General features: G+C 43.4%; 1 protein-coding gene and 1 long non-coding RNA gene across 6 annotated transcripts in view; both read right to left on the bottom strand.

Annotated features, from left to right (window-relative positions):
- LOC141756449 (uncharacterized) overlaps window positions 1-9,258 on the bottom strand; it is a 136,231-nt gene extending 126,973 nt beyond the window's left edge. The window contains exon 1 of one of the 2 annotated variants that reach the window (XR_012591476.1): window positions 8,473-9,258. This is a non-coding gene — a long non-coding RNA (uncharacterized LOC141756449). The remainder of the gene's footprint in view (window positions 1-8,472) is intronic. The other variant, XR_012591477.1, reaches the window with a different exon arrangement.
- A 1,198-nt stretch (window positions 9,259-10,456) lies between these two features.
- LOC141755729 (B-cell lymphoma/leukemia 11B-like) overlaps window positions 10,457-26,277 on the bottom strand; it is a 31,298-nt gene continuing 15,477 nt past the window's right edge. For all 4 annotated transcript variants that reach the window (XM_074614857.1, XM_074614858.1, XM_074614859.1 and 1 more), the window contains exon 3: window positions 10,457-15,612. In XM_074614857.1, the coding sequence (XP_074470958.1) occupies window positions 13,541-15,612 (2,072 nt within the window). In that variant the 3' untranslated portion in view covers window positions 10,457-13,540. The remainder of the gene's footprint in view (window positions 15,613-26,277) is intronic.

Below are 26,277 nucleotides of genomic sequence, written 5' to 3'. Positions count from 1 at the left end.
GGAGAACTTTAGCGTGAGTGAAGAAGACGTAAAACTGCAATTTGTCACAACTGAAAGTCCAAAATAAGCCGTGGAGGAATAACCTTAAAAACATTTTGAACACCTAACTTAATCAGACACCTAATCGTAATTCATTCCCATGATCCTGCTCAGAGTAATCACAGAGAACGGCTCATCTCATTGAGTTACATTATGGTGCGTTCAAGCTCTACTCAGTACAAATGAGTATTGGGCGATCGTAAATTATAACGCTATCATGATGCGTTCAAATGTAATCTTGTAAAATGTATTTTTTTGGCGAGAAAATGTAATAAATCCAGTTGTTTGAAGGAGATGATTTCACAGCAATATAAAATATAAAATAGAGAGATATGACCTGTTTAACTTCCGTACACTAGCTCAAAGCAGCTTATAATATACAATTAGAACTACTAATGCCAAGATTTTTTTTAATCAAAGCAAATATTTAAATAAAAATTCAATACTGACGGTTGTAATGAAGCACAACATGGAAGTGAAAGCAGCGTTTTGTTTATTTAAATGTGAAATTGCAATAAAATATTTTGTCCCTAATCTATGAATAATCGTGATAAATAATCTCAATATTGATCAAAATAATCGTGATTAGCATTTTGGCCATAATAGTGCAGCCCTACTTCCTATGTATATAAATGGCCCATTCAAAGGTAACGAAAACCCAACGACTCTTATTTTCAGGTGATTATACACTAAAGAAAACGTACTTATTAATATTATATTCCATTTCTGCCAATAGATCCCCCCTTATTGTTACACACTGGTCCACACACACACACTGGTTAATAATCAATTATAAGTCCTTACTGATAACTCACTTCATAATAACCATAAATAATTTTACAGAAATCCTATAAACGGAAGATCAGTTTGAAACATATAATACACGGTGCAAAATCACTTAATCGTTTGAGTGATTTGAAGCAGTGCTTCAAAACATATTGCATGAAGCGCAGCAAAAAAAAAAAATGAATATACATATTGCCATATGTTGCGATTTGGCATCTGGCGTCCTCCTGTGCAAGTTGATGTGAAGGTGGAATCTGGTTTGACTTAACCATGTGGCACATACAGGCCTAAACAAACATGTATTTCAGATGTCTGGCTGTAAAAAAGAAAAAAAAGAAAAAGGAACAGATAAAAAGCAATGGCTATATGAGGAAATAATTTGCTCATAAAATTCATAGATCTTCGTACTTGAGTGTTATTCCTTCAAGTGTTTTATGGCTCCCTCTTAAGATAATGAAACAGAAATAAAGTCCCATGGGGAAAAGATCTAAGTTTTATTTACAGTCGTTCACATCAGCGTGATTTCCCTTTGATGAGATTTGGTCATTTATTGTCAAATTTACGTATTTATCTGTCTAACCTCACACGCTCAATTTGAAGTGCACAAAGAACAGCGAATCCTTTATTCTCAGCAGAGATCCCTCACATTTGAATACCTTTGTGGTATGAAAACCATATCATTAAGTACACCGCAGAAATAGAGGAGGCATCAGATTCCATTACCGTGTACAACTGCTTAACTTTCTTTTTTTTCCCCCACAATTCGCAGGATGTGTACAGACCAGTGTTAAAAATCTACCCCCAGCCATTGCGAACGGCCCAATTGCCTTGTGATTAACGCACAATAAAAGAATGTGATGGCTTAAAGGAGCAGCAGGAAAAGCTGCCCAGTGAAAGATGGGTGTATGTGCGCACTCTATAATTAAGCCAGTCTGCACTTGATGAAAGTAGATCACACTGGCGGGCTACGGCTTCACAGCCAGTTTGTTTTTACGACATAATTACAGTCCAAATCAAATGAGAAGATTTAATATTGCACCACGACGAGCATGTGCCCAATGCCAACAATGACACTGACCCCCCTGAGGCAAGGTGTGCATGAGTGTGTGTGTGTGTGCAGGGGGAGGGGAGGGCAGGTCGGGCGTCAGGAAGCCGACAGCAGAGGAGCTTCCCCACCGCGGTAGCTACCTGTGTCTGGGCCCCTCTGGGAGGTCTGACACCAGTGGAATTACGCTGACAGTGGGACAAGAGAGAAAAGTCTCTGAAATAAAAAAAAGGGGAGGGGAGGTGAAGAGGAGACGGGGGCTATGAGGAGAGAAAGTTCATCTGGAAGGAAACAATCAAGTAGAAGCAGGCGAGGGGTGAGGGGAGAGGAAACCGAGAACAAAGAACTGAGAAATGAAAATAGATACAAGTGAGGTTATGACAGTCGGAGTGAGTGATGAGCAGCAGACTTAATACGCAGACAGCGAAGGGTGTGGCTGGAGCGCAAAGATAAATAAACGTTTCGCTTGACTGTGTGTCTTCATAGCGGGGTGACGGCCGGCGTTTAGGAGGGCTTGTGCAGTCATAACCCACTGAGTTGTTTTAGTGATGACAACAGGATTGGTTGAAGGCAAATCAGTGTTAAAGTGGATCACACCAGTCATGTCCGTTCACTCCAGTGGACTACCTCCGGGTCTGAGAAGTGAAGCCTTAAAGTTGTATTCTTTCTAATAGCCAGCAGGGGGCGACTCCTCTGGTTGCAAAAAGAAGTCTGATTCTATAGAAGTCTATGAGAAAATGACCCTACTTCTCACTTGATTTATTACCTCAGAATACATTGTAAACATGAGTTTATGGGCTAAATCACTAGTTGCAAGTCTTCTTCGATACAGCATGATGTTCATTTAGTAAATTATGAAATTTTGCAATATCGCAATACTGCCCCATTGACAAGCCAACCGCAAGGGATGGCAAGCAACCACCACAACCGTTATGTTCACATATGTCTTTTTTTAACTCTTTGCTATGGGAGTGTTGCGTATTTACATTATGCTACAAACGGCAGCAGCGTGACGAGGCTCTGAGCGTCTATCCTGCGCCGAGCACTGCATGTTTGGTGGGTTTTTTTGGTGGGCCGAGAGTTGAAAAATGCTCAACTTTGGCTAAAATGCTGCGCACTGCGTCACTGTCACTTTTTACCCATGCCGTCCAATCACAAAGGAGGAGGGGCGGGACAAATACCACACAGACCAGTGCAACAACAATGACAGAGGCAAAAGATGAAGCCGTTGGGAATATCAACACTCTCCTCAGACATAAAATTATGAAGAAAAACAATAAACGACTAAAATTTTAAAATATTAAGTTATTATGCACTCAAAAATTAACTTCCATGGCCTCCGCCATTCCTGACAACGTCAAAAAATGCATCACAAATCGTGAACTCTGAGCTTTCAGAAACTTTAGAAAAAGAGGGTGGGTGTTCATATGGACTCTTCTCGTGAACAAGGTAAACACGACCCCATTTGAAGGCACCAACAATCACACTAAAATCATAATTAAGTTATTTGCAAAAAAAAAAAGGCAATAGTATCGCGCTGTTGAGCAAATCATTGTCACCGCAGGGGAAATTCTTAACTCTCTTGGTTGTACTTATCTCCACCCTCTCGAGTCACTTCTGATTGCAAAAAAACAACATGGCGCGCCAAATTGCAAAACTCAACGCTTCGAAACAGTCGTTCACAAACCAATGGGTGACGTCACGGTGACTACGTCCACTTCATATATACAGTATATGATTCACTCGTCCGTCTCGCCGTTTGCAATGTAGAAGAGTTTAAAAGGAAACTATAATGTCTAATTGTCAAACAATGGATTCTTTTTATTGGATCTTTTAGAAGTCATTTTACAATACAGTTGTATGTGAGATGTCTGTGGTACATAACATGAGCTACATACAGAATAATAATTAAGTGAACGTGAGTTAAAGGAAGTTTCTTGTTTTTGTAGTTATGGAATTCTGTGAATATACTGTAAAGGAGGCAATTATAGCAACCATGAGTTGTCATTTCTGTTTTGAGATGAGTGCCGTTTTGATACTTGACGACATGATTGCGCCGTAAACGACCAAAACCTCCCACCGAGTGGCTTTAGTGTTTTTCCTCCCTCTGAAAAAAGTCTGCATTTCCTGTCCTTTAGTTACACGCTCGACACGACCGCAAAGCCTTTGTTCCTTTGGGTCAGACTCTCCCAGAAGAGAGAATCTTCCCAAGCCACAGCTGTTGAGTGACCACGCTCGACCACACTGCTCTCTGTCTCCTGACCACCCTTCTAAATTGCTCTCCCTGCTCTCCCCCCCATCCATCCATTCCTCCCTCCTTTTTCCCCCCTTTTTTTTCCCAAGAGCAGCCAGCTGGGCTGGATTTACTCTGTGTCGCAGGGCGAAGCCCAGTCTGCTTGCTGGGCGGGCAGCGCCGTTTGACTGGGTACTGGTCAGGGCCAGTAGATTAGTAACTGGATATCTACAGAGAGGCCAGTGGGGCCTGAGCCCTGTGATCCAGTGGAAAGTCAGGTCTCTGCGGTGGCCTTGTGGTTCTGTGTGGCCCAGGACGTGAACCGCAATCCCTGCTGACACCCTGTTCCCCGAAGACGTGGTTTTACTCCAAACCATGATTTCCCATCTCCCGCTCCGCGACTCTCTGTCTGTGACTATAGGGCCTCTGCCCAGTGCTTTCTGGTGAAGAGGATACGGCACCTCCTCGCCGCTGGCGCTCTGGGCCACTTTTCTCCCACGGAGCTGGGCACACAGGAGGGGGGCCTTCTCCTAAACAAGCCTTAAAAGAGAGCTTCTTAACCTCATGTCACATGTGAACTGTGCAAGATGGGCTGGTGGCGGAGAAGTGGCCGGAATTCGTCTGTGAGCACACATTTGTGCGGCCTCTGATTATAAGGAGAGTGGCCCTTTAAAAAAATACACAGCTCAGTGTGGGTGTAAGGTTTTGCCAGAATAAGTTTTATAATAAGACGGTTGGGGTTGTGATATGATTTACAATTTTCTCAAGACAAATAAACAACTTTGTTCTGCAACATGTCAATTTGATAAGAAAAATATGTGTAATGCCATACGAATTGCCTCGTTTATGTTATGTTGTGTTTTAGATAGATATATGAAAAGAGAGAGAGAAGTTCACTTTAAATTTATGAGCTTTAATCCTTTTTTCTTTTACCTTTTTTTGGAATCATTAAAGACATCTGCAGCCGCTAACCGTTTGCAGGAAGTCATGCTATTGCAATTGTTATGTCAATAGTTGTGCCATTGCTAGGATAAGAGCTGTGGGAATGTGACATCTTCTCAACATGCACATTTCTGCTGACCAGAAGACCAGAATCATCAACATGGCACCCAGATGTCAGCCTCCAGGCACAAACACACACACACACACAGAGTTGGGAAAAGTCACAATCTCTCCTGCAAATCCTCCAAACACCATCTGTGTAAGCAAATTTGATTATTTTCAGAATATTTTGACGTAATAATTACATTTATACACTGAACCATGCATAATGTTGTGACACAGAGACACTTCGCGGGTCCTTGTGTGTGGCAAGAGCTGGCAACCATCGAGAATTCCTCCTGATTTGACTTTCTCACACAAACCCGCCCTGCCTGCGCAGTCCTTCTTTCCTTTCTTCACTCCTCTATCTCCACTCTATTGTGTCCCTTCTCCTGCTTTCTCTTCAAGCTAGCGCACACACACACACACACACACACACACACTGTGCATGCACTGTTTCTGTTATGCTATCCAATGGCCTGGAGGCTCAAGCGAGGACAGGCTTGACTACTGTTGGCCTGATATCAAGAAATACCTGATGGGTCCCCACACTCATGCCAGGACTCATTTATGAAGCATGAGGCTGTCAACAGCTACCTTCAGAAATAAAAGCTGGGAGTCACACTCTCATTTATATTGTTTTGTAACTGTGTATTGTGTGGTACTAGCAGTCATCTCTGAAGTAACATTTTGGAAGGAGTTTTTAATCAATGCACTGGTATAGTAGCACAATGTGAAAATGTTATTTGTCAGATTCGGATCAAGATTCAGCGCCTACCATCTATCTGTGTCTTGTCTTGCCCCGAGAACGTTAACTGCAAGCTAGAGAGATTCCTCACTGACAACATGATAGGTATTTCTTGAATTTCAACCATAAAAACATCAACTCAGAGACCTTTAGACATCACACTCCAACTCCAGTTTGCATTCCCTCTTATGACTGAACAAGACTAGGTGGAAAAACTATGGCTGGTGTTTGGTCAATGTGCTAAATTGTGGCCAAATAGTTACAGGTATAGTCAGTTGTAGTGTCTATAATGTGAATTACTGGATATTAAATCTTCATCTGCATATTTCTGTATTGGTCCCAGTAATATTTGTTCTTAAAGTGTACTACAGTGTAGCGTGTCATATGACATGGTTAAAGGTGCTAAATACAGAATTGTGAGCATTTCTCTTACCTCAGCATGGTAACAGTGAGCCAGTGGCTCACAGCTAACAGCGCTAACAGTGATTACCTGGGGGGGAAGCAGAGGGTGGGTGCTACGCTTTCACAACGACGCTGTCAGTAGGGAAGGCGTTATCAGCTGTAACCGCCGTATGAGATCAGTGCAGAGCGGCAGCTGCGAGCTAGCCAGTGGGGCATGCTCACATGCACGAACATGCACTAAAAGAGAACCACTGTGTTAACTATTCCTGCTTGGGACATAGTCGTTACTCGCTCCGGAGTTAAACCTCGTCACTCCACTCAGACGGTGGAAACAAGACACGGGAAACCTCTGTTGGTCTTGAGGAGCTACGGTAGCCTAATCATAGACAAACTGAAAACCTACACTGTTCATTTACTACCACTCGACAACTTTACTGCTAATTTCTTCTCTGCTCTGATCGCACCCCCTGTCACTCTCTCATTATTTCGACCATACACTCACTACGCTCACACTACGCACTGAGCTATGCCTCTTATAACATACTGAGGTGGAAAGAGTACTAGATTATTGTACTCAAATAAAAGTACTAAAAACAGAACTTAAGTTACTTTAAAGACATTTTACTCAAGTAAAAGAAAGTACTTGTGTTGGGGAGTAGTGAACAAACTATAGTTTAACTACATTTTGCAGTAGCTTGCTGGCAGTTCCTTGACCAGCCCTGCCCGCTTTTTCTTTCAATGCATTCGTCAGGCAGCCACCGCCACACACTTGACCTTTCACCTTTGGGTAGTGCCTGCATGTGCAAAAGGGCGGGCATTGCTCTGAGCTCACACAGCGACAGCGCCATCATCTTCATCAAGTTGAAGACTGTTTTAGTTGTTGTTGTTGATTTACAAGTCACATGTTACAAAACTGACGAGTAAGACAACAGGCCCATTTTTTTAGACCAGTGCTCAAGGCAGTTAAACGTTCTAAAAAGGCGCAAGTTAAAAAAAAAATGTAGTGGGGTATTATTGTTATTATTATTATTTGTATTATTATATTTACTTATTATCATCTATTCAGTGGCATTTTTTGCTGGCATGTGACTTTTTTTATTATATTTTGTTATAATGTGGCATGTGCATAGTCAATTTGATAATTTTTTTCCTAAGTAGCTTTAATTAACCAAACTAGATTTCTAGTAGTGTTGCTGTATTTCAACCTCTTCCAGGGTAAAGTAGGCTAATTGGTAGCTTTCAATAGCTTCCCCAACACTGAGTAAAAGTAAAAAGTAGGTAGGCCTAGTTTAAAATACTCAGAGTAAAAGTTACTGCCTTACATTTCAAAAGGGAGGCGGGGTATTATAGGATACTGTTAAATTAAAGAACATTTTTAGGCTACAAAACAGGCTAGATTAAATGTCAATTTAAACACAAGTGGAACAACACCAGCAACAACACTCCTTATGTCCAAACCAACAGACAGGCACTCTGCAGTCTGTGCATAAACCTGCTTATCAATTATATAACTATGCAACTGCCTTCCTCAGTGTAGCCTCACTCATATTAACCAGGAAAAAAAGAGGCCGAACTCACACAATTAAACAAAAAGGATCAACAATAAATAAAAACGAGCTATGGATAAACTTTTCCATCTTTTAGAATCAACAGTAGAATAAAACATAACCAAAACATGGACATGCATAAACAATATAAACTCTGCTGCTGGAGCCACTAACACACAGCAAAGGAGAGACTGCACAGTTTTTTTACAATAATATATCACATGATTTTTTACACTCTGTAGGGTGCACATCCAACTACGTTGCTAGGCAACGATGTGGTTAATAAAGTTATCATCTGCAAAGTTCAGCAGATGTGTGTTGTTGTACCAAAGAGTAAAGAAGCACAGAGTTGAAACTCTGTTGTCAAAAAAACACTTGTTAAAACGCTTATTATATTTATAATATTTAATAATATTCCACCATTATACCATTTCGGTAGAATATGACAATAGAATAAAAATAATGTTTTACTTTTGTACAGCACTTTTTAGCCGGATGTTTACTGGCATCCGGTAGTCACTTTCAGTCCATAATGGCGGATGCGTAGCTTTGCTGCTGCGCATTGACTTTGCAATGGAGCGAACAAATGAGTTTCACTTCTTGGCTATATACGTTCTTTGGTTGTACTCACGTGTCTGAACGGCACCTTGCAAGTCCTCCACAATCTGCTCCAGGCTATAGTCCTAGTATAACAGTCCACTTGACCTGTCTGGTCCCATTGCACCTCCTCAAACTCAAAACGTTTCGTCTCTAACAGCAGAAGTCCTCACGCATCTCGCTGAAGGTAGAAGTAGCTAATCCACGAGCATGTTAGTATCACATGCTAGCTAGACCCTGCCTGCTCCTACTGTAGGCTACTAAACATCGTTGGTGTGTCACTTAGCATGCTGGCTGGTTGCTACATTATATTAATCATTACTTAATTGAACTCGGCTGTTGAAAACATGTATAACGTATTATTTCCGGTGTGTCACCTGGACCACGTGGAGCTCTGCCCTCCTGCGGCCGCAGACAACGCTGCATCCTGCAGCCTCTTCTTCTTCTACGTTTTGTTTAATTGCAGGTGGCAACTATAATTAAAGGCGCAGGTCAGCGATCTAATTTGTGTCCGTCAAAAGAGACATTTTAGGCAAAAATAAATAAATAAATCTGTCTGGAGCCGTCAAAACATTTGCAGTGAGGTATGAGACCACATTGAGGGAAAAAAATGTAGATTTCGAAAATAAAGTTACAACTTTACAGGAAAAAGTCATAATATTACGAGAATAAAGTCATAACTTTACGAGAAAAAAAGAAAATAACACGTAAAATTAGCACTACTATACTACTATACATATATACACTAATATTATGACTTAATTCTCATAATACTACGACTTTTTTCTCTTAAATTTCTGACTTTATGCTCATAATATTAAGACTTTTATTCTTGAAATCTCAGATTTATTGTTTTTTCCTTAATGTGGCCCTAATACTCCATCGTACCGTCGTACTGTCGTACCTTTAGACCTTCAACAATGATGAATAAAAATGAAAATGTAAACAAAAAAAACAGTTATTGATTTCCACAATTTTTTTTTTAAATCCACGGGGAGCCCCTAGAAAGGGGCTAAAGAGCCGCATGTGGCTCCGGAGCCGCAGGTTGCAGACCCCTGGTTTAGGGGTTCTTTAGTTGAAAAAGTTTGGGAACCACCGCTGTATACAGTATAGGATGTTAAATATCTTTTCATAATCTCTAAATTCCACAATATGCAAAATAAATAATAGGGAAAATATAATAGTTTCTGTTTGGTTTGTGTATGTTTTGTATAGTTTTAATAAATGTCATATCTTTCTACCTCCTCTTTTGGGAGGTATATGGTTGAGGAAGAGTTGTGATAAGGGTTGCGTTAAGGGTTGGTTTATATCTACTTTTTAACTCCAGATGGATATGTGGGTTGTAAATAAACTTGGGGATGCTGTTCATATATTTAATTTGGGATGTAAATAAATCTGGGATAGTTTATATATTATATTATATTATCATTCTATGATATATGAGTTATTAAAGGAAAAGTGAGAAAGGGGTAGGGAAATATAAGTTTTACTTCTACCTACTCCTTTTCGGACACTATTACTCTTGTTTTGTTTGTTATTATTTTTGTATCTGTTTTTCTTTATTTTTATGTTCGAAATAAAGTCTTTCATTCATTCATTTATTCATTCTAAGTTTAAATCCTGCGTGGGTCAGCAACTGGTAGCTGGCAGTAAAAACAAGGTTCCACACCCTAAAGCCAACATCAGATTAGGAGTCATACTAAATTATTAGCAGCGGTTTCTGATGGTTTGCATGTAACCTTGTTGATAGCGTATAAATGCATGATTCACTTGTGTGGGATGTCAAATTTCCAAGGAATGCTGACTAAAGTTCATAGTTATTTTGGCTCAGCTGCTTAGATAAGTTAATTAAAAGAAAATCTGTTTTAACAGACAAGGATTGTGCAAGAAAGGTGGTATGGCAACAATAGAGTTTTGTAGCTGTACACTAAAGCTATTATCTATCTAGAGCTGTTCTGATGTTATTAGTCGTGGTGGTAGAAGAAAAGGAAGGTGAAATAATCAGAATGAAAAGTTACTTCAATCATAGAGCAATTGCAACATTTATTGAAGTGTTGGCTTTCTTGTATTGATTTTTCAACACATTACAAAAATACATATATGTTCAAAACAGCAGATGTGTACTGTTCTGAAATCACTTTTTTTTCCACAATGATGCACTCCCCCCAAAAAAAGAACAAGGAAACTATTTTTGTACAAAGAGTGTAAGTGAAAGTCGTGAAAAGTGAGATATGAAAATGCATTTAAAATTACAGTTGTAAGTGCCGTCACAAGACCTTCAACCAACCATGAGGAAAAAAACAAAACATAATGTTCATGAATGTCTCAGAAAATTGATTTGGAAAAGGATTCCCGCACAATGCATTAATGCATTCCCCTGCCGAAGGTTCTTCCTTTAGGATCTCATTCTTGCATTTATTTTTTTTTAAATCATTTTTGTTTTACATCCATAGAGGATAGCTTCACCAAACCAACAACAGGAAATTCTTTCAAAAGAAAAATGAAATAAAATAATAAAAAAAAAACAGACCAAAAGTCAATAATGGCACCACTCTTGATAGAAAAAAATAATAATCTGGCATGATTCTGCAATATTACATTTCAAAAAAATTGTCTTCCCATACAGTGAACAAGTAATCATACAGAAACATGAAGATAAAATCCCTCCACCAGGATAATCATACAAAACTGCTATGGCATTCAAAAAACATTTGAAAGAACATTGGAGAAAACAATACTTTATTATCATTTTTAAACACTTACACAGAGTATTTCATTAATGGCGTACTTCAACACTGTAAACATATTGTAAGACTGAATGATTTGGATCTCTGTCAGGGCTCCCATGTCCATCGTTTGGATGGGATATATTTCATAGTTGTATGCCTCGATTTGGCTGAACTGAACTGAGTTTCCTTGGAGTGAATACACTGTGCGTATACGCAACGGGATCTTGATTTTTGCTCTCATGCATCGACATGTGCAAGCGAGCCAAAAGCAGCCGATCTCACTTCTCGTGTCAATTGTTAAGATATCACTAACTTATGAAGAGCTGCTGTGGCCTCAACATCATTTCCTTTCTAAAAAAACACAAAAGGAGGATTCAAGATACAGTATAATCATTTTTTTTTTTCTATCGAAACAAAATGGCGCAGATAAAACCTGACAATAGGGCAGAACAGCAGGTCAAACTCTCAAGCGAAGATGATTGAGAATTGCAGCGCTAAAATGAAAGATGTACTCTCAATCTCCTTTCATGTGGCTTCGCCGTCTCCCTCCCTCTCACGCTTGCTCTGTCTCACTCTGACGGTCCGTTATAAGATGTGGCCGGTAGATTTGGGTACAAAAAAAACACACTTTTCATATGCTTCCAATTTCATTTGAATGACTCTTCTCCCTGGCCAAGGTCTTGCTCTCTCTCTCTCTCCCTCCATTTCTTTCTCACACTTCTTCATTTCTCAGCTCCAATCTTTCATTCTTGCTATAAGAATAGCCCCTACTCAAGGTCGCCCGGCCATCCCCCCCATTGCAGCTGTGCTCAAAATTATCATAACTCATATATTTTTCTCTCTAGCAGATTCATTTCAGGATGAACGATGCAGAAAATAAAAGCTGTAATCCCCAAAAGTCACGAACGTGCACACTGTCTCAAAATCTGTTACTGGGAGTTAAACCCGTATCGCTGTGTGTGTGTGAGGCGAATGAACAGGGCTTCCTTTTAAAAAGCCGCTCTAATGCATGAATCTGAGCTAGTGAACTGTGAAAAGACGCCGTCGGAGAGAGAGGCTTAGAGCACGCCGCGGAGAGGAGAACACACACGCTAACACATATTGATATGAGTTTCATTTGGAACCATTTTGTGGATCCTGAGGGGGACGCAGGAAGTCGACCCGGGTCAGAGAGAAAGACGCCGCGGCGCAAAAGGGAGATGGAGAACGATTCAGAAAAGTGTTACAATTGTTGAAGTAGCTTTTAGTTTAACAAATTGCCTTTGAGTAAGCACACGTGGGATGGGGGAGTGGGGGAGATAACCAGGTGGGGTCTGATAAAGCAATAATGAGTGGTAGTTACACTTAGCATATACTGTGGATGATGCAAGCAGCTGGTCTTCTGATTGTTTAGTTTTAGGCCGTCTTTCACGTACAGTCGGGGCTACTTTAACATATCAAAAAAAATATATTTACAAACCATAAACAGGACTGTTCTCCTTCTCACATTAATCACAAGTAGTCTTAACTTATTCAACATATTAAATATGGTATTTTAATCCTACATTGGGAATGTACTGAGCATCAGTTTAAAAGGTACCTCCATTAAGTGCAACCTTTATTTACGTCCTGACTGACCCGAGGACAGCAATACAGTAACTGCATTTTGAAATTATTCACATGCCAATATTCAAAAAGGACAAATTCCCTGAATTAATTTTAAGTATCAGGTCTAGATATGGTTGGATTTTTAAAATCCAGCACGGTGTTTTATTGTCAGGCTGACATTCAGTGCTTTAGGCCTGTATGAGGGAGTGGATTGTAGTCCGCTGCTGCAGTTCATATAGAAAACAATTACTTTAAAAAGCTAACTGCTTTGCACAATTTTACTCACACATGATAATAAGCTTCCTTAAAGGAGAAAAAAAGAAAAAAAAAGGAAAATTTGTATTGTGACCGCATTTTAGAAAAAAAAAATGTTTTAGCACATTTCAAAACTAACTCCATATGAAACCCCACAAAGATGTACCTGCACATGCCAAATATCATTACAAAAATCCAATAAATACAGAAATTATTGCACAGTAGAAAGGCTCCATGGATTCCTAACTGATAAAATCCTCAGACGGTTTGCCAAGAAACACCGAGTTGTGCATTCTAGACAAGTTCTCATTAAAGTTTCCCTTTGTTTATATTCTCAGGTGGCAGTTTCTGTGACAAGAAAAAAAGATGAACATCAATCAGTCTCAATTTTTTTGTAAGAGAGAGAGATTATCCAGCCAAGCCCCATAGCTGAAGGAGTGGTTATAGGGATTTTGTATGTGTGTGTGTGTGTGTGTGTCTGCTTGTGTGTGTGTGTGTGGGTGTGTGTGAGTGTTTGTGTACACTGTATGACTAATAGTCGCTGGCTTTATCTCTGTCCGCCTCCTCCAGTTTGACCTCACTGGCCATCAAATGTTCGCCATGCCACTTCTTCATGTGTTTCTCCAGCGTGCTGTAGACGCTGAAGGGCATGTGGCAGATGTCGCAGCGGTACACCTCCTTCCCGAACTGCCCGTGGGTCTTCATGTGGCGCGTCAGCTTGGAGCTCTGGGCGCAGGCGTAGCTGCAGAGGTCGCACTTGTAGGGCCGCTCGCCCGTGTGGCTGCGTCGGTGCACCGTCAGGTTGCTGCAGTTCTTGAACACCTTGCCACAGTACTCGCAGGTGTCGTTCCTCCGATCCTTTGAGCTCGGGGGCCTGCCGGGTCCGGGTCCTCGCATGAGGTGAGGGGTACTGCTTCCGCTTCGGCCCGAGGCGCTCCCCCCTTCCATGAGCTCCCCGGGCGGGGTTGAAAAACGAAGGCTTCCTGTCTCTGAGGAAGAGTGCTCAGAGGAAGTGGCAAACGGCGACTGGCGGGAGTCTGTGAATCCCAGGAAGGGTTCTCTGATGAAGTGGCGTGAAGCGGCGTACCCAGCCAGGAGCTGAGAGTAGACGTTCTCCGGGGAGATGAGGGGTAAGGTTGGGGGAAGCTCCAGCTGTTCCTTCTCTATCTTGATCCTCTTGTTGTTGGAGGGGTTCGGGCTGGTGATGGGGGTGGGCCGACGCTGAAACAGCCCGGGGAAGGAGTCGGCTTCGGATATGCTGATCCTGCCGTTCATCACAGGCCTCTGCTCCACCTGCTTGTCTCGCTCTCTGTCCTGCCCCCTCTCGTTCTCTCTTTCTTCACCCCTCTCTCCGCCGTCTCCGTTAGGCTGTCTCTCCAGGCTTCTCTTGTTAGGGTTAAGTCTAAGGTGATTGTCCAGATGGTTGTACGGGTGCATGATGCTCACCCCGCCACTGTCACTTACTCTATCCCCACTCAGGGTTTTCTCCCCGGGACACTGTCTCGGGCCGTTCTCCCTGTTCTGGCTGAACTCCTGAGAGTCCTCACTTAAATTGGAATCTGGCCGACTGCCATTCCTCAGTTCTTCCTCCTCTTCCTCTTCCTCCTCTTCTTCTTCCTCCTCTTCTTCCTCTTCCTCCTCATTGTCCATCCCCAATCCTCTTGAATTCCCCTCCCTACTCTTCTCCTCACCCTCTCCTCCGTCTTCTCTGTTCCCCTGTTCCGGGGAGCCACTCATGGAGCCAGACTTGTTGTGCATATGTGTCTTCATGTGCCTCTTAAGCTTGCTGGCCTGGGAACAGGCGTGATCACATAGATGGCACTTGTACGGCCTCTCTCCCGTGTGACTGCGTCTGTGCACGATCAGGTTGCTCTGGAACTTGAAAATCTTGCCGCAGAACTCGCAGGATTTGGATTTCCCTGGGGTCTGGTTCTGACTCTGGGAGTCGGGAGGGCTGGAAGAACCGTGTCCTCCCTGAGAGGTGGGCGGCTGCGGAGCGTAGGTGAGAAACGCAGGAGGCTTGGCGCCGGGCTGGAAAAGCGTGGGACTCAGCAAGCGGTGCATTGGCGGCATGCGATTGGGTGAGAGCGGAGGCGTGGGCCCGCCGTTATTGGTCGTGTTGCCCGCCAGTTCTCTCAGGCGCCGGGAGAAGTCCATTGAAGGAGGCTCCATGGGGGTCATCCGCATCACCCTCTCAAAGGCACTGGGGTGCTGGGAGAGCAGCCCCATCTCCTCTGGGCCCAGCCGCTCTAGAGGGGGTCTAGGGGGCGGGGGAGGGCTGAGAAAGGGCGGCGTCGCAGGCAGCCGGGTCTCCATGTACCCCGGGGGAGGGGGGTGTTCCCTGAGCAGGGGGGCAGCCATGCGGAGGAGGTGGAATGGGTTGTTGGTGTCACCGAGGAAAGTGGGGAGAGGGGAGCGGGGCAGGGCGTCGCCGCACGGGGGCGGCGGCAGAGCCATGCGAGGGGTGAGGGAGCAGTTCATCGGGTGGTGGTCTAGGTAGATGCGGATGCCGTGGGTGTGCTGGGCGTGCTGAAGCAGGAACCAGGCGCTGGTGAAGGTCTGCTTACAGGTAGTGCAGATGTAGCTGGATGGCTCATCTTTATCTGTGGGCCAAGAGAAAGAAAATCACTGTCAGTATAATATAAAATCCAAATAAAATATGCTAAAACAACACGTTATTAATTAATTCAAACCAACATATTACTTTACTTTCATGTTTATTAACAACCTGTGTGAACGTGTGTGGAGCAAAATTTGAGAACATACAGTTGTATTAACTCTCTGTTTGTGTCTATGTATGAGGGCTTTGTCTACGTGTGTGCGTATGAAATTTTGAGAGTGTGTGTGTCTACAGGCTAATGCAGATGGCAGGTACTGCCCTAAGGCCACGACACATTATGCTAATTCTAATGTCAGCTAGGCTTTAATATACAGATCCATCTCGTCTACTCTGTCATTTCCATATGGAGACAGGGGAGGCAGCAGTGGAAAAAAGCACACCAATGGGGAAAAAAGGAAATATGGAAGAGGGGGAGGAAGGGAGGGAGGGAGAGTGAGGTGTGGCATTAGAGAGAAAAAGAGAGAGACACACAAAAGGAGAGACAGGAGAGGTGATGGAGATGATGTGTAAACAGTAAAGACCCTCCGGTCTTAACACAGCATCCGCAAGAAATAAAGCTCTACGTCACTGGTGTAATAACAACTACAGTAAAGGGATTTGGTGTGACTGCACACACACACACACACAAACTCTATGTCACTCATTGACAAATTGCCCCTTTAAATGGCATGACTTAATAATGCCAAATGAATCTATCCGTCACCATGGCACGGCCCTGTCAGCCCGCTTATGAGTCATAAAAAGAGCCTCGGTCGGGACTCATCTAATGCAACACAGGCTAGCGTCAAACACAGTCTTGTGTTTGCTTGCGAGGCATCTGCATCTACTTTATCATCAGGCGGCTACCGCAAGCGGAGTCACGCTGGTACGGTGGTCCCAGAGCTCGGAGCCCGGAGGGGGAAAACAAAGACGAAGAAGAAGTTACTTTTGCCCAAAGTCTTATGTGATCAAGAGAAGAAGAGCCCTTACAGGAAGATGGCTGCCTCAAAGCCACCCATTGTCAGGGAATGTAAAACACACATGCAGACACGGATACATGTGCGGCAATATTCTCTTTTCACTTTCCTTCTCTGTCTCTCTGCAGCACACACATCGGCACACACACACACACTTGTACCGTGCAGAACAGATGAGCCAAAGCTGATGTTGGATCAGTGTCTAGTACAGGAAGCTGATTTGGCGGCGTGATTGGTTTGGCTTTCCCCAGGGGAGACGGGGTCAGAAAAAGTTAATGAGGGGCTCATTTACTGATTCTGTCTGTTTTTTCTCTGCTATTAGCGGCGCTCTGGTGTAGCCGTCACTCTCACTGGTTTGTGTGGGGCGGCACATGACCTGACTCCTGCTACTGTATGTGTGGACATGTATGTGGATGTATTTTTTGCGCTTGTATGTCTGTGCGTTTTCTGTGTGTGTGTATGTGTCTGGTGTGTGTGTGTGTGTGTGTGTGTGGGGCGAGTGGCGGGCTGCCTGCCCGTGTTTAGTTTGGCTAGGCTTCACACGGCCGCTTGGCAGCGGAGAGCTGGACAGCTTAACAGCTTGGACTGGGAGAAGAGAGCGAAAGAGGGAAGGGAAGAGGAGGAGGAGGAGGAGTGGGGGTAAGAAGAGAGGTGGAGGGACTTTAAGGGCCAGACGTGCTTGGGCACACATACAGTGACACACACATAGAGAGTATTTACATGCCCCCGGGGAGCAAGAGGGGTCTATAGACTTGGGAGCTGTGTAATCTCATCAACACACAGGGATCAATATGAAATGAAGATGTGAGATCGGGAGAGGGATTGATGATCTCTCTCAATTTATCAAATTGTGTTTTTCTTCTTTATCTGCATTTTGGTCCGCACACATGGCCTCATCAATACATGAAGCACCACCCCCACAACCTTCCACCCCACCGCCACCACTACAGCAACACATTTGCATCTTGTCATATCTTACACAGCCGTGCCATATGCTGTTAAAGGAAGCGTGGCGGCTAATAGAGTGGCAGCTGATGGCTGCTGCCTAATGACGGCCAAAGACAAATTTCATCAACTTCCCAAACAAGCAAGCAAGCAAGCAGGCGGGGGGAGGGGAGGAAAACAGAGAGAGGGAAAGAAAAGAGACTGGGATAGATAGATAGATAGATAGATAGATAGATAGATAGATAATCACATGTAGTTTTGGGCAAGTCATAGTCAAGTCAGCACACTGACAGCTGTTGTTGCCTGTTGAGCTTGAGTTTGCCATGTTATGATTTGAGCATATATATATTTTTTTTTAAAGTTATTTTTTTGGGGGCATTTTCCATTTTTATGACAGGACAGTGGATAGAGTCTTGAAAGGGGGGAGAGAGAGAGAGTGGATGCGGAAAGGGCCACAGGCCGGATTCGAACCCGGACCGCCGCGGTCAGGACCAAGCCTTAATACATGGACGCCCGCTCTACCAACTGAGCTAACCCAGGCGCCCTTGAGCATATTTTTATGCTAAATGCAGTACCTGTGAGGGTTTCTGGACAATATTTGTCATTGTTTTGTATTGTTGATTGATTTCCAATAATAAATATATACATACATTTGCATAAAGCAAGCATATTTGCCCACTCCCATGTTGATAAGAGTATTAAATACTTGACAAATCTCCCTTTAAGGTACATTTTGAACAGATAAAATATGTATGATTACTCTCCGATGAATCGCAATTAAATATTTGAATTGATTGACAGCCCAGATAGATAGATAGATAGATAGATAGATAGATAGATAGATAGATAGATAGATAGATAGATAGATAGATAGATAGATAGATAGATAGATAGAGAGATAGAGAGATAGAGAGATAGATAGAGAGAGAGAGAGAGAGAGATAGATAGATAGATAGATAGATCCTCCATTCTTTTCCTCTCACACACACACACACACATTTGCACACATGCTGGGAGAGTGTGAATGTTGTCGCCGCTCGGTGCTCCAGCCAATAAAAGCCTTCATTAAAGAATCACGGTGGGCCGTGTCATGCTTCAGTTTGTGGTAATTACAGTCGTCTGCCTGACACGCAGGCAGGGACCCCTCCACTGCTGACCGCCAAGGTCAACTACCAGTTAGAACAGTTACATTCTCCTCTCCGCGCAGTCACTGATGCTGGACCTAATCGGCCAATTTACTCTGGCACGCCATATGCACACAGACACACGCGCGCACTGACACACACATTGTTCAGTGAGATGAAAGGTTAAATGAAACGGAGTCACAGCAGGATTCTGTAACACGGTGCTGCATTATGAAGTGAATTTTGCCGCTGTTGATCATTTTGCTGCTTGGAAAATGCTATAGCGTGATGTCGTTCACTCAAAATAGTCTGAATCTTTGACTAAGGGGTAATATTTCTGCCCAGGTGTCCACCCATGCAGGCAGACTTTCCCATGAAACAGACAAACACAATGCAGACTTGAGACCAGCTTAGGAGGGCAGCTCTTTGTCCTGTGCAACAAAACAAAGGGCTAAGGGCCAGGAGGCCTGGAGGAAGTTATTAAAACATTGGCACATGCGTGGAGCTGAGGTGGGCCAGTAATAATGCTCTCCTTCTCTCCTGGGTTGGGTTTTTTTTTTTTTACTAAACCACCGGGCCAATTAACCCAGTCTTCAGGGACTGAGATCTGAGCTTTACATCAGATTTTATTCTTTCCAGATTGCCTTTTATAGCCATTATTTTGCCTTAAAAAGTACAAACAAAATGCCAGTGAATGAAGGGGAGCCACGGTATTGACTGTTTGCATATGGCCAGTGTAGAAAAGTTGGTGTGAGCTTAGCTGGGGTTGGAGTAGACACCAGGCGTATGGTGCAGACATGTGGATTTGCGTTTAATTTAGGAATTCACATATGCCGTCCCCTCCAGCCTGAGTTTGATTTATGTTTTTTTCGAAGCATGAGCTCCCTCCATTTACATTACACTTACAATTTGGGGCCTTTATCAGATGCTCTAATCCAGAGGGACTTATAATAAGACCACAGAAGAATAACAAGAATCCACAGGCTGAGCCTTCGAGAAGATGGGCGAACTGGAGCTCCTCAGCTGACAGTGAACAGTGAGGGGATGGTAATGAATGCTCGCCAATGCCAAATTAACTCTCACAAAAGCTCAAATCATAATTGAAAATAAGTAGCATTTGAACGCCGGCCCGCCAACTTCTCTGGATTCATTTGGCACAAGTTTGGAGTGTGTAGAATAAATGTTCCTTAAACAGAAGACAGGTTGTTAACAAGGAGGCGACTGAGGAAGTAGATGATGTGCTACAGTTAGATGTCACATGTGTGTGTGTGTGTGTGTGTGTGTGCTGCAGCATTCCTGGGGTTCAGGTTCGCCGTGCACCGCTCCAACATTCCATCAAGGGCGACAGAACGCCACAGCGACAGATTTGCATACAGAACAAAGCCGCCCGCAGGCTAGGCCACTGGGACACAAACCTGCCCCTGCAGCCCCTCCCAAACACACTCTCGCAAGCGTACGCACGTGCACGCGCGGGCACAAGCCCTGGGAGTATGTGTGTGTGTGCACCTGTCAGGGGTTAGCTGACACCTCTGCTGCTGGCAAAGCAGCTCCTCATTAGCATGGCTGTGATCTAGGGGTCCCCAGGGGTCCCAGCCTCCTCACCTCGCCCCCCAACACCACCACCGCTGCCACCCCTTACACCTCTGCTCCTCTCCTCCTCCTCACATCTCCCATCCGTCCCTACTGCTCCTCCTCCTCCTCCTCCTCATCCTTCAGTGCTCCGCTCCCCCTCTGCTCTGATGGCTTGTTTGTCATGAAGGGGGGCTAATCAGGAGGCCATGCAGATCAACCTCTGTGTGTGTTTCAGAGGGCATCGGGAGCTCGCTCGGTAAACTACGACCTCGGCGTGCAGCGGCCGACATATGCAGTTAAAGAAAGAGAGAGAGATGGAGGGACGGAGAGAGGGAAAGAGACTGTGGAGGGTGGCAGTAGCAGGCGGGGGGTAAGGCTCTCACACAGTGTGACTGGCTCCATGCTAACTCAAACCAGCTTCGGCCTGCTAACCATATACATCTGGATGTGTGTGTGTGTGCGTGCGTCTGCAGCCAATATGACCAGCTGAAATGCCTGAGAGAGGATTTAAAGAAACAGTGCTCCTTAATGCGGGACACAAAAAAATATATATTTTCCCTAACTCTTCATTTCTCTCTCCCTGTCTTCCTTTTCTCTCATGTACACACTGTACACCTGTACAAGGTATCTGGGTGCTCCACCCTGACCCTCATGCCTCCTGGGATGCGGGTCAAATGAACAATAAAAGGGATCAGGTATCTCCAACAACTTGATCACATGGCACACACACACTGAGCGAGTCCAGCTGTACAACAATGCATGAGTGGAAGAGGCTCTCATGTACCGAGGGAGCACGTTATACCGCGAGCTATCCCAGCTAGGGCACAGGGGACGCGCTGTGAAAAAATAACTGGAAAGACCTCTCTGTCAGTGAAGAGCTATGACTTTTGGCTCGGCTTCTAGGACAAAGAGGGAGGGAGAGAGAGGGAGACAAAAAAGAAGGAGAGAGAGAATGAAAAGAAAAAGGGAGCTCCATAAAGTGCATTAGCTAAGCTCTCTGTGGCATTTCTCTAAGCCTGACTCATCGCCATCAGCTCCTAACTGGTCCCAGCGCCTGTATTTGTGTGTGTGTGTGTTTTGGGGTGTATGTGCGCACACTTGTGGGGTCTGCTGTCTGTCATGTGACGCTGACAAATGGATGACACTCAATCGTGCCTGTGGTTGCGAGAAGATGTAAGCGAGAGGAGCAAGATGGAGGAGAGGATGAAAGAGGGTAAAAAAGGGGAGGGCGGTGAGAGAAAAAAGGGAAAAGCAGAAAAAGTGGAAAATGGCAGGCGGTATGGGAAACAGAAGAAGAATTGCACTTTGTTTTTCGTCATCGCCTGCATTTACATTTCCAATAGAATTACATTTTAATTTCTCATTCCATCACTTTACCATGACGCAGCAGCAGGGAAAACAGACGCCATATTGGGGGGAAAAAAGGAGCCAATGGCGTCACCACTAGGGCTGTGTATTGGCAAGAATCTGACGATACGATATCATGACACAGGGGTTCCGATTCAATATATTGTAATATATTGCGATACTGTAAGCAAGGTGATATATTGGGATTTTTTAAATCTAATTTTAGGAAAACTGTCATAGTATAAAGAACACACCACCATATGCACAGTCGCTGTAAAATCCAACATCATAGCACTACTTTGAGAGGACACATGCACTGAGAGGGCACATATTGACTGAGTTCATCTTTGCATGTAAACTACTAATTAAAAATCAACAGTGTTTTTGAGAATTTTACACCCCTAGTCACCACTTGATAGAACTGTAGGGGTACAAGCATGCTGAATTAAAGGATAAATCCATCATTTATAAACAGAATAAATACAAGGTGAAATATTTGAGAGAAAAGGTCCCCGCCGATGCAACACACGACCGCGAAAACACCAAAATGTTTGGATAGGTGATGGCGTCGAAAGACAAAAACTCAGGCTGCTTTGACAATGAAATGGAGGCCTGACTTTGTGGACTCACACAGTGTTTGTTCGAGGTTTTACATCCAAATGAGCTCCAGTCATACCCCTCGGGAGCTCTCACTTTGTCCAGAAAGTCAATTTCCTATTCGCTGGCAGTGAATAGGAAATTCGACTTTGACATGTGAGTGAATTCTGTTTTGTAGGTTTATTAAATTTTTCATCGGATCAATCATTTTATGCAAACAGCGGGTAAAATGTATTGTGTTATTCTTTTGAATGTTTTTGCCTCGAATGGTCAACTAAACCAAACTGAATTAGATGGAACAAAAGCATGGAGGTGCAGTGCTCATCTCAACCTGTTATAAGCGTGTGTCCTTTTGCAAATTCCTCCAAGGCTGTATGTCATGCAGTGACAGGTCACATGCACGTTCAGTTTACCTTTCGTCTGTGTGCAAGAATATGCAAATAAATGCAAGACGAAAACAAGAACTGACAGTTATTTTGTGTCTCTGTTTGTGATGTATATGTATGCATTTGTTTGCATGTATGTGCCTACTGTATGCTCATTGTGTGTATCTACCATTCTGTGACAGGGCGCTATATTCTTTCAGCAGTAGTAATGGTCCCCAGCTGGCTTTTGCCCACTGGAGCCAAGCAGCCAGTCCCACTTAACTAGCAGCCCACAGGAAAATACCACCGCGGCCCTGAATGAAGCACACAGGCCCTTCCAACCCAATCAGCCCGCTATAAAACTTGCCCCTCACATGCTTCAGACATGGCGTAGAGTGCATTCCAGTGATTGGGAAAGAGAGGCCGAACATTCATGATCTAATTCACCATTATCCCACATTTTCTCCAGTTTAATATGTAGCTGTGGCTACTTAAGGCTATGAGAGGCTATTTTCCTCACGTTTGAACACAAAGCAGCGGCTGTGAGAGGGTGCAGGAGTGTTGCATCATTTGACACCAGTATACAAGCTATCTAATTAGTGTTACCTTCCCTAAACAGGAGTCACAAAATGGAAGAGTGTTAAAAAATTAAAACGGACCACAGATATTTAGCTCTCTGCTGTGCTCGATCTTGGAAAAGAGGCTGTGGAGCTCATTTTGAAAAGCAGGATGTGGGTATGTGATATGCTTGGAACTCTCGAAGCAACCGTTTGATGTTTTGGTGAAAATGTTTATTCGCTTGCCTCTTTCTCTCTGATGTTTGTCCGTTGAATGTAAGGCTATATCCGGGAAACTGGTAGCCGAAGTGTAAAGACGGGACGTTGTGGTTTTACAGGGGTTTCGTGCACCGGACTGTTTCTTGCAACGGAGCGGTGACTTCCTGGAGCCTTGTTCCGTTGTTTTTACAATTCAGTTTTTGCACGTGTTTAACAGGGCTGTCACGCTATTAAAATATTTAATCGTGATTAATCGCATGATTGTCCATAGTTAATCGTGATTAATTGTACATCTTTTTATCAGTTCAAAATGTACCTTAAAGGAAGTATTTAATACTCTTTTATTTAATACTCTTCAAAAGGGTATGGGAGTGGGTAAAAATGCTTGCTTTATGCAAACATGTGTATATATTTATAATTGGAAATCAATTAACAGCACAAAAAAATGACAAACATAGTCCAGAAACCCTCACAGGTACTGCATTTAGCATAAAACATATGCTCAAATCATAACATGGCAAACTGCAGCCCAACAGGCAACAACAGCTGTCAGTGTGTCAGTGTGTTGACTTGACTATGACTTGCCCCAAACGGCATGTGATTATCATAAAGTGGGCATGTCTGTAAAGGGGAGACTCGCGGGTACCCATAGAACCCATTTTCATTCACACATCTTGAGGTCAGAGGTCAAGGGACCCCTTTGAAAATGGCCATGATAGTTTTTCTAAACAAGATTTAGAGTAAGTTTGGAGCTTTATTTACCCTCCTTCGTGACAAGCTAGTATGACATGGTTGGTACCAATGGATTCTTTGGGTTTTCTACTTTCATATGATGCCAGTATCTTGAGTCCACTACAACCTAAAATAGAAATCGCAATCATTTCATCTGTAGGCTAAAAGGCTCAAGTTCCACCTTCATGTAGCATGTAGCGATGCTATCTGTGAGACGCTCAAACTATTAAAAAGAAAGACGCATGGAAATTAATTTACCGTCTCTTCCCACTAATAATAAACAAACTATGATCATATATGATCAAATGAATCCACAGAATCAATTTGAGCTTTTATGTACGATAAGGTGTGACATGAGACTCTCTTTGTGTTTCCCCTCCGTCTATCTATTCCTCTCTCTCTCTCATCTATAAGCGCCTGTTGTGATCCGGTGAAGGCCGGCGGCGCAACATTATTAACATTGCAATGGTCATGTCTCCGGGTGAATTCTGTTCCCTCTCATGTGTCCTGAAACATACTCAGGTGTGTCTCAAACCGTCTCTTGGCTTGTCTCGAACATCTAACCTGGAACATCTAACCCTTCCCTCCCCCAACACACACACACACACACACACACACACACACCCAAATGCAGACATGAACATAGATTCATCTTTCAACATACACACCCAGCATATACGTGTGTGTGTGTGTGTGTGTGTGTGTGTGATGGGACTGACTTTGGCCTCAGGCCTCCCCCTGTAGGTTCCGTGTGGCCTCTCTCTCTCTCTCTTTCTCTCTCCCCCTCTCTCTCTGTCTTTCTCTCTCTCTCTATGTCATTTCTTTCTTGTTCTCTCTCTGTCTTTCTGGCTGTTATCACGCTGATACATTTCCTGCTCCTGGCACGGCTCCTGCATAGCTTATGGTTAAAGAAAGCTTTCATCTATCCAGTGCCTTTAGGACACACACACAAACACACTCACACCCACTCTCTCTCTCTCTCTCACACACACACACATCCAAGCGCTGGTACGGGCCGGCGCTGCCCCGCCAGACCACAGGCCCAGACAAGCTCCGCTGGCACCAATCACCCTGATAACATCTCAGGCTTTATTTCATTTTGGCTCGCTGTGTTCGGCTCTGGGAAAGACACTGAGAAGAGGGCTTTCTGGAAAATATGAATTACAGCAGTATATACGGGGAGAGTGTAGCCCCTTAACCTTGAGCAGTTAACTCCCCTGTCTGCAATGCCATCTATGGACATGACAGTGCAAGCCCTCTTTCATCCGAGGAGCAAACCAGAGCAGATGTTTCTTCCCTTTTCTCATACATGACAGTGTGTTTTTTTTTTAGTTAAAGTGAGTAAAAAAAAACTAAAAAAACATATTTCTAGTGAATAAAGCCAGGAGGACATTGTCAGCATCCTTTCATTTAAAGTGCACTGTTTACACATATATCAAAAATCCATCCATGCAAATAGTTTGGCTTTTTTTTACCCAGGTTTTGAGATTTTCGTGTAATATTTCTGTCTCCACCCATCCATGCATTTCTGTGGTGCTAACAGCATTGAAAAAACATGTTGGAAATATTCAACATCAATGTGTCTTTCCAAATAAAATGTCCCTGGCGCTCCACAGGCTGACCTCGCTGTTAACAGTTTACACTGCAAATGGAACTACCAAAAAAACAAAGTTCCTGTGTAAATTGAACAGTGACGCTGTTTCTGGAAAGAGATGTGGCTATTTCAATTTGAAAATGTTTTTTAAATGCCTTGTATTGTTGTGGAGGTAAACCAAACCTCAAATTTTTTGGTTGAAGTGATCCTTTAATATTCCATTTTTTTTCCACCCTTCATTCAACTTTAACCACTTACAGGAAAAAGCCACCGTGTATAACAGAATACTATATTGTGTATCAATATACAATATGTTGTTTGTACACTAAATATTGTCCCTGGCACATCCCTGACTTACATCTAAGTGACGAACCGACATAAAGGCAGCTTACGTTCATCATGTGTTTGTGTCTAGTGTTCCCTCTCGGAGTAATTGCCGGAGACAAATAAGTGGATGAAATAAGGGCAATCGTAAGTATACCATGAAAGGCTTTCAATATCTCTTGCGGTGAAGCAGCCAGTAAAAAAGGAAAAAATACAGCCATAAACGCCGTCTCCTCATTTTCCTCTCCCACAATCCCACCCAATCAGAGCGGGACGCTAATAAGATAAGAGGAAAAGGAACAACAACAGTGTAGCA

The sequence above is a fragment of the Sebastes fasciatus genome, chromosome 18, assembly GCF_043250625.1.
Source record: "Sebastes fasciatus isolate fSebFas1 chromosome 18, fSebFas1.pri, whole genome shotgun sequence".
Taxonomy (NCBI): domain Eukaryota; kingdom Metazoa; phylum Chordata; class Actinopteri; order Perciformes; family Sebastidae; genus Sebastes; species Sebastes fasciatus.
This window is presented reverse-complemented; position numbering and strand designations above follow the sequence as displayed.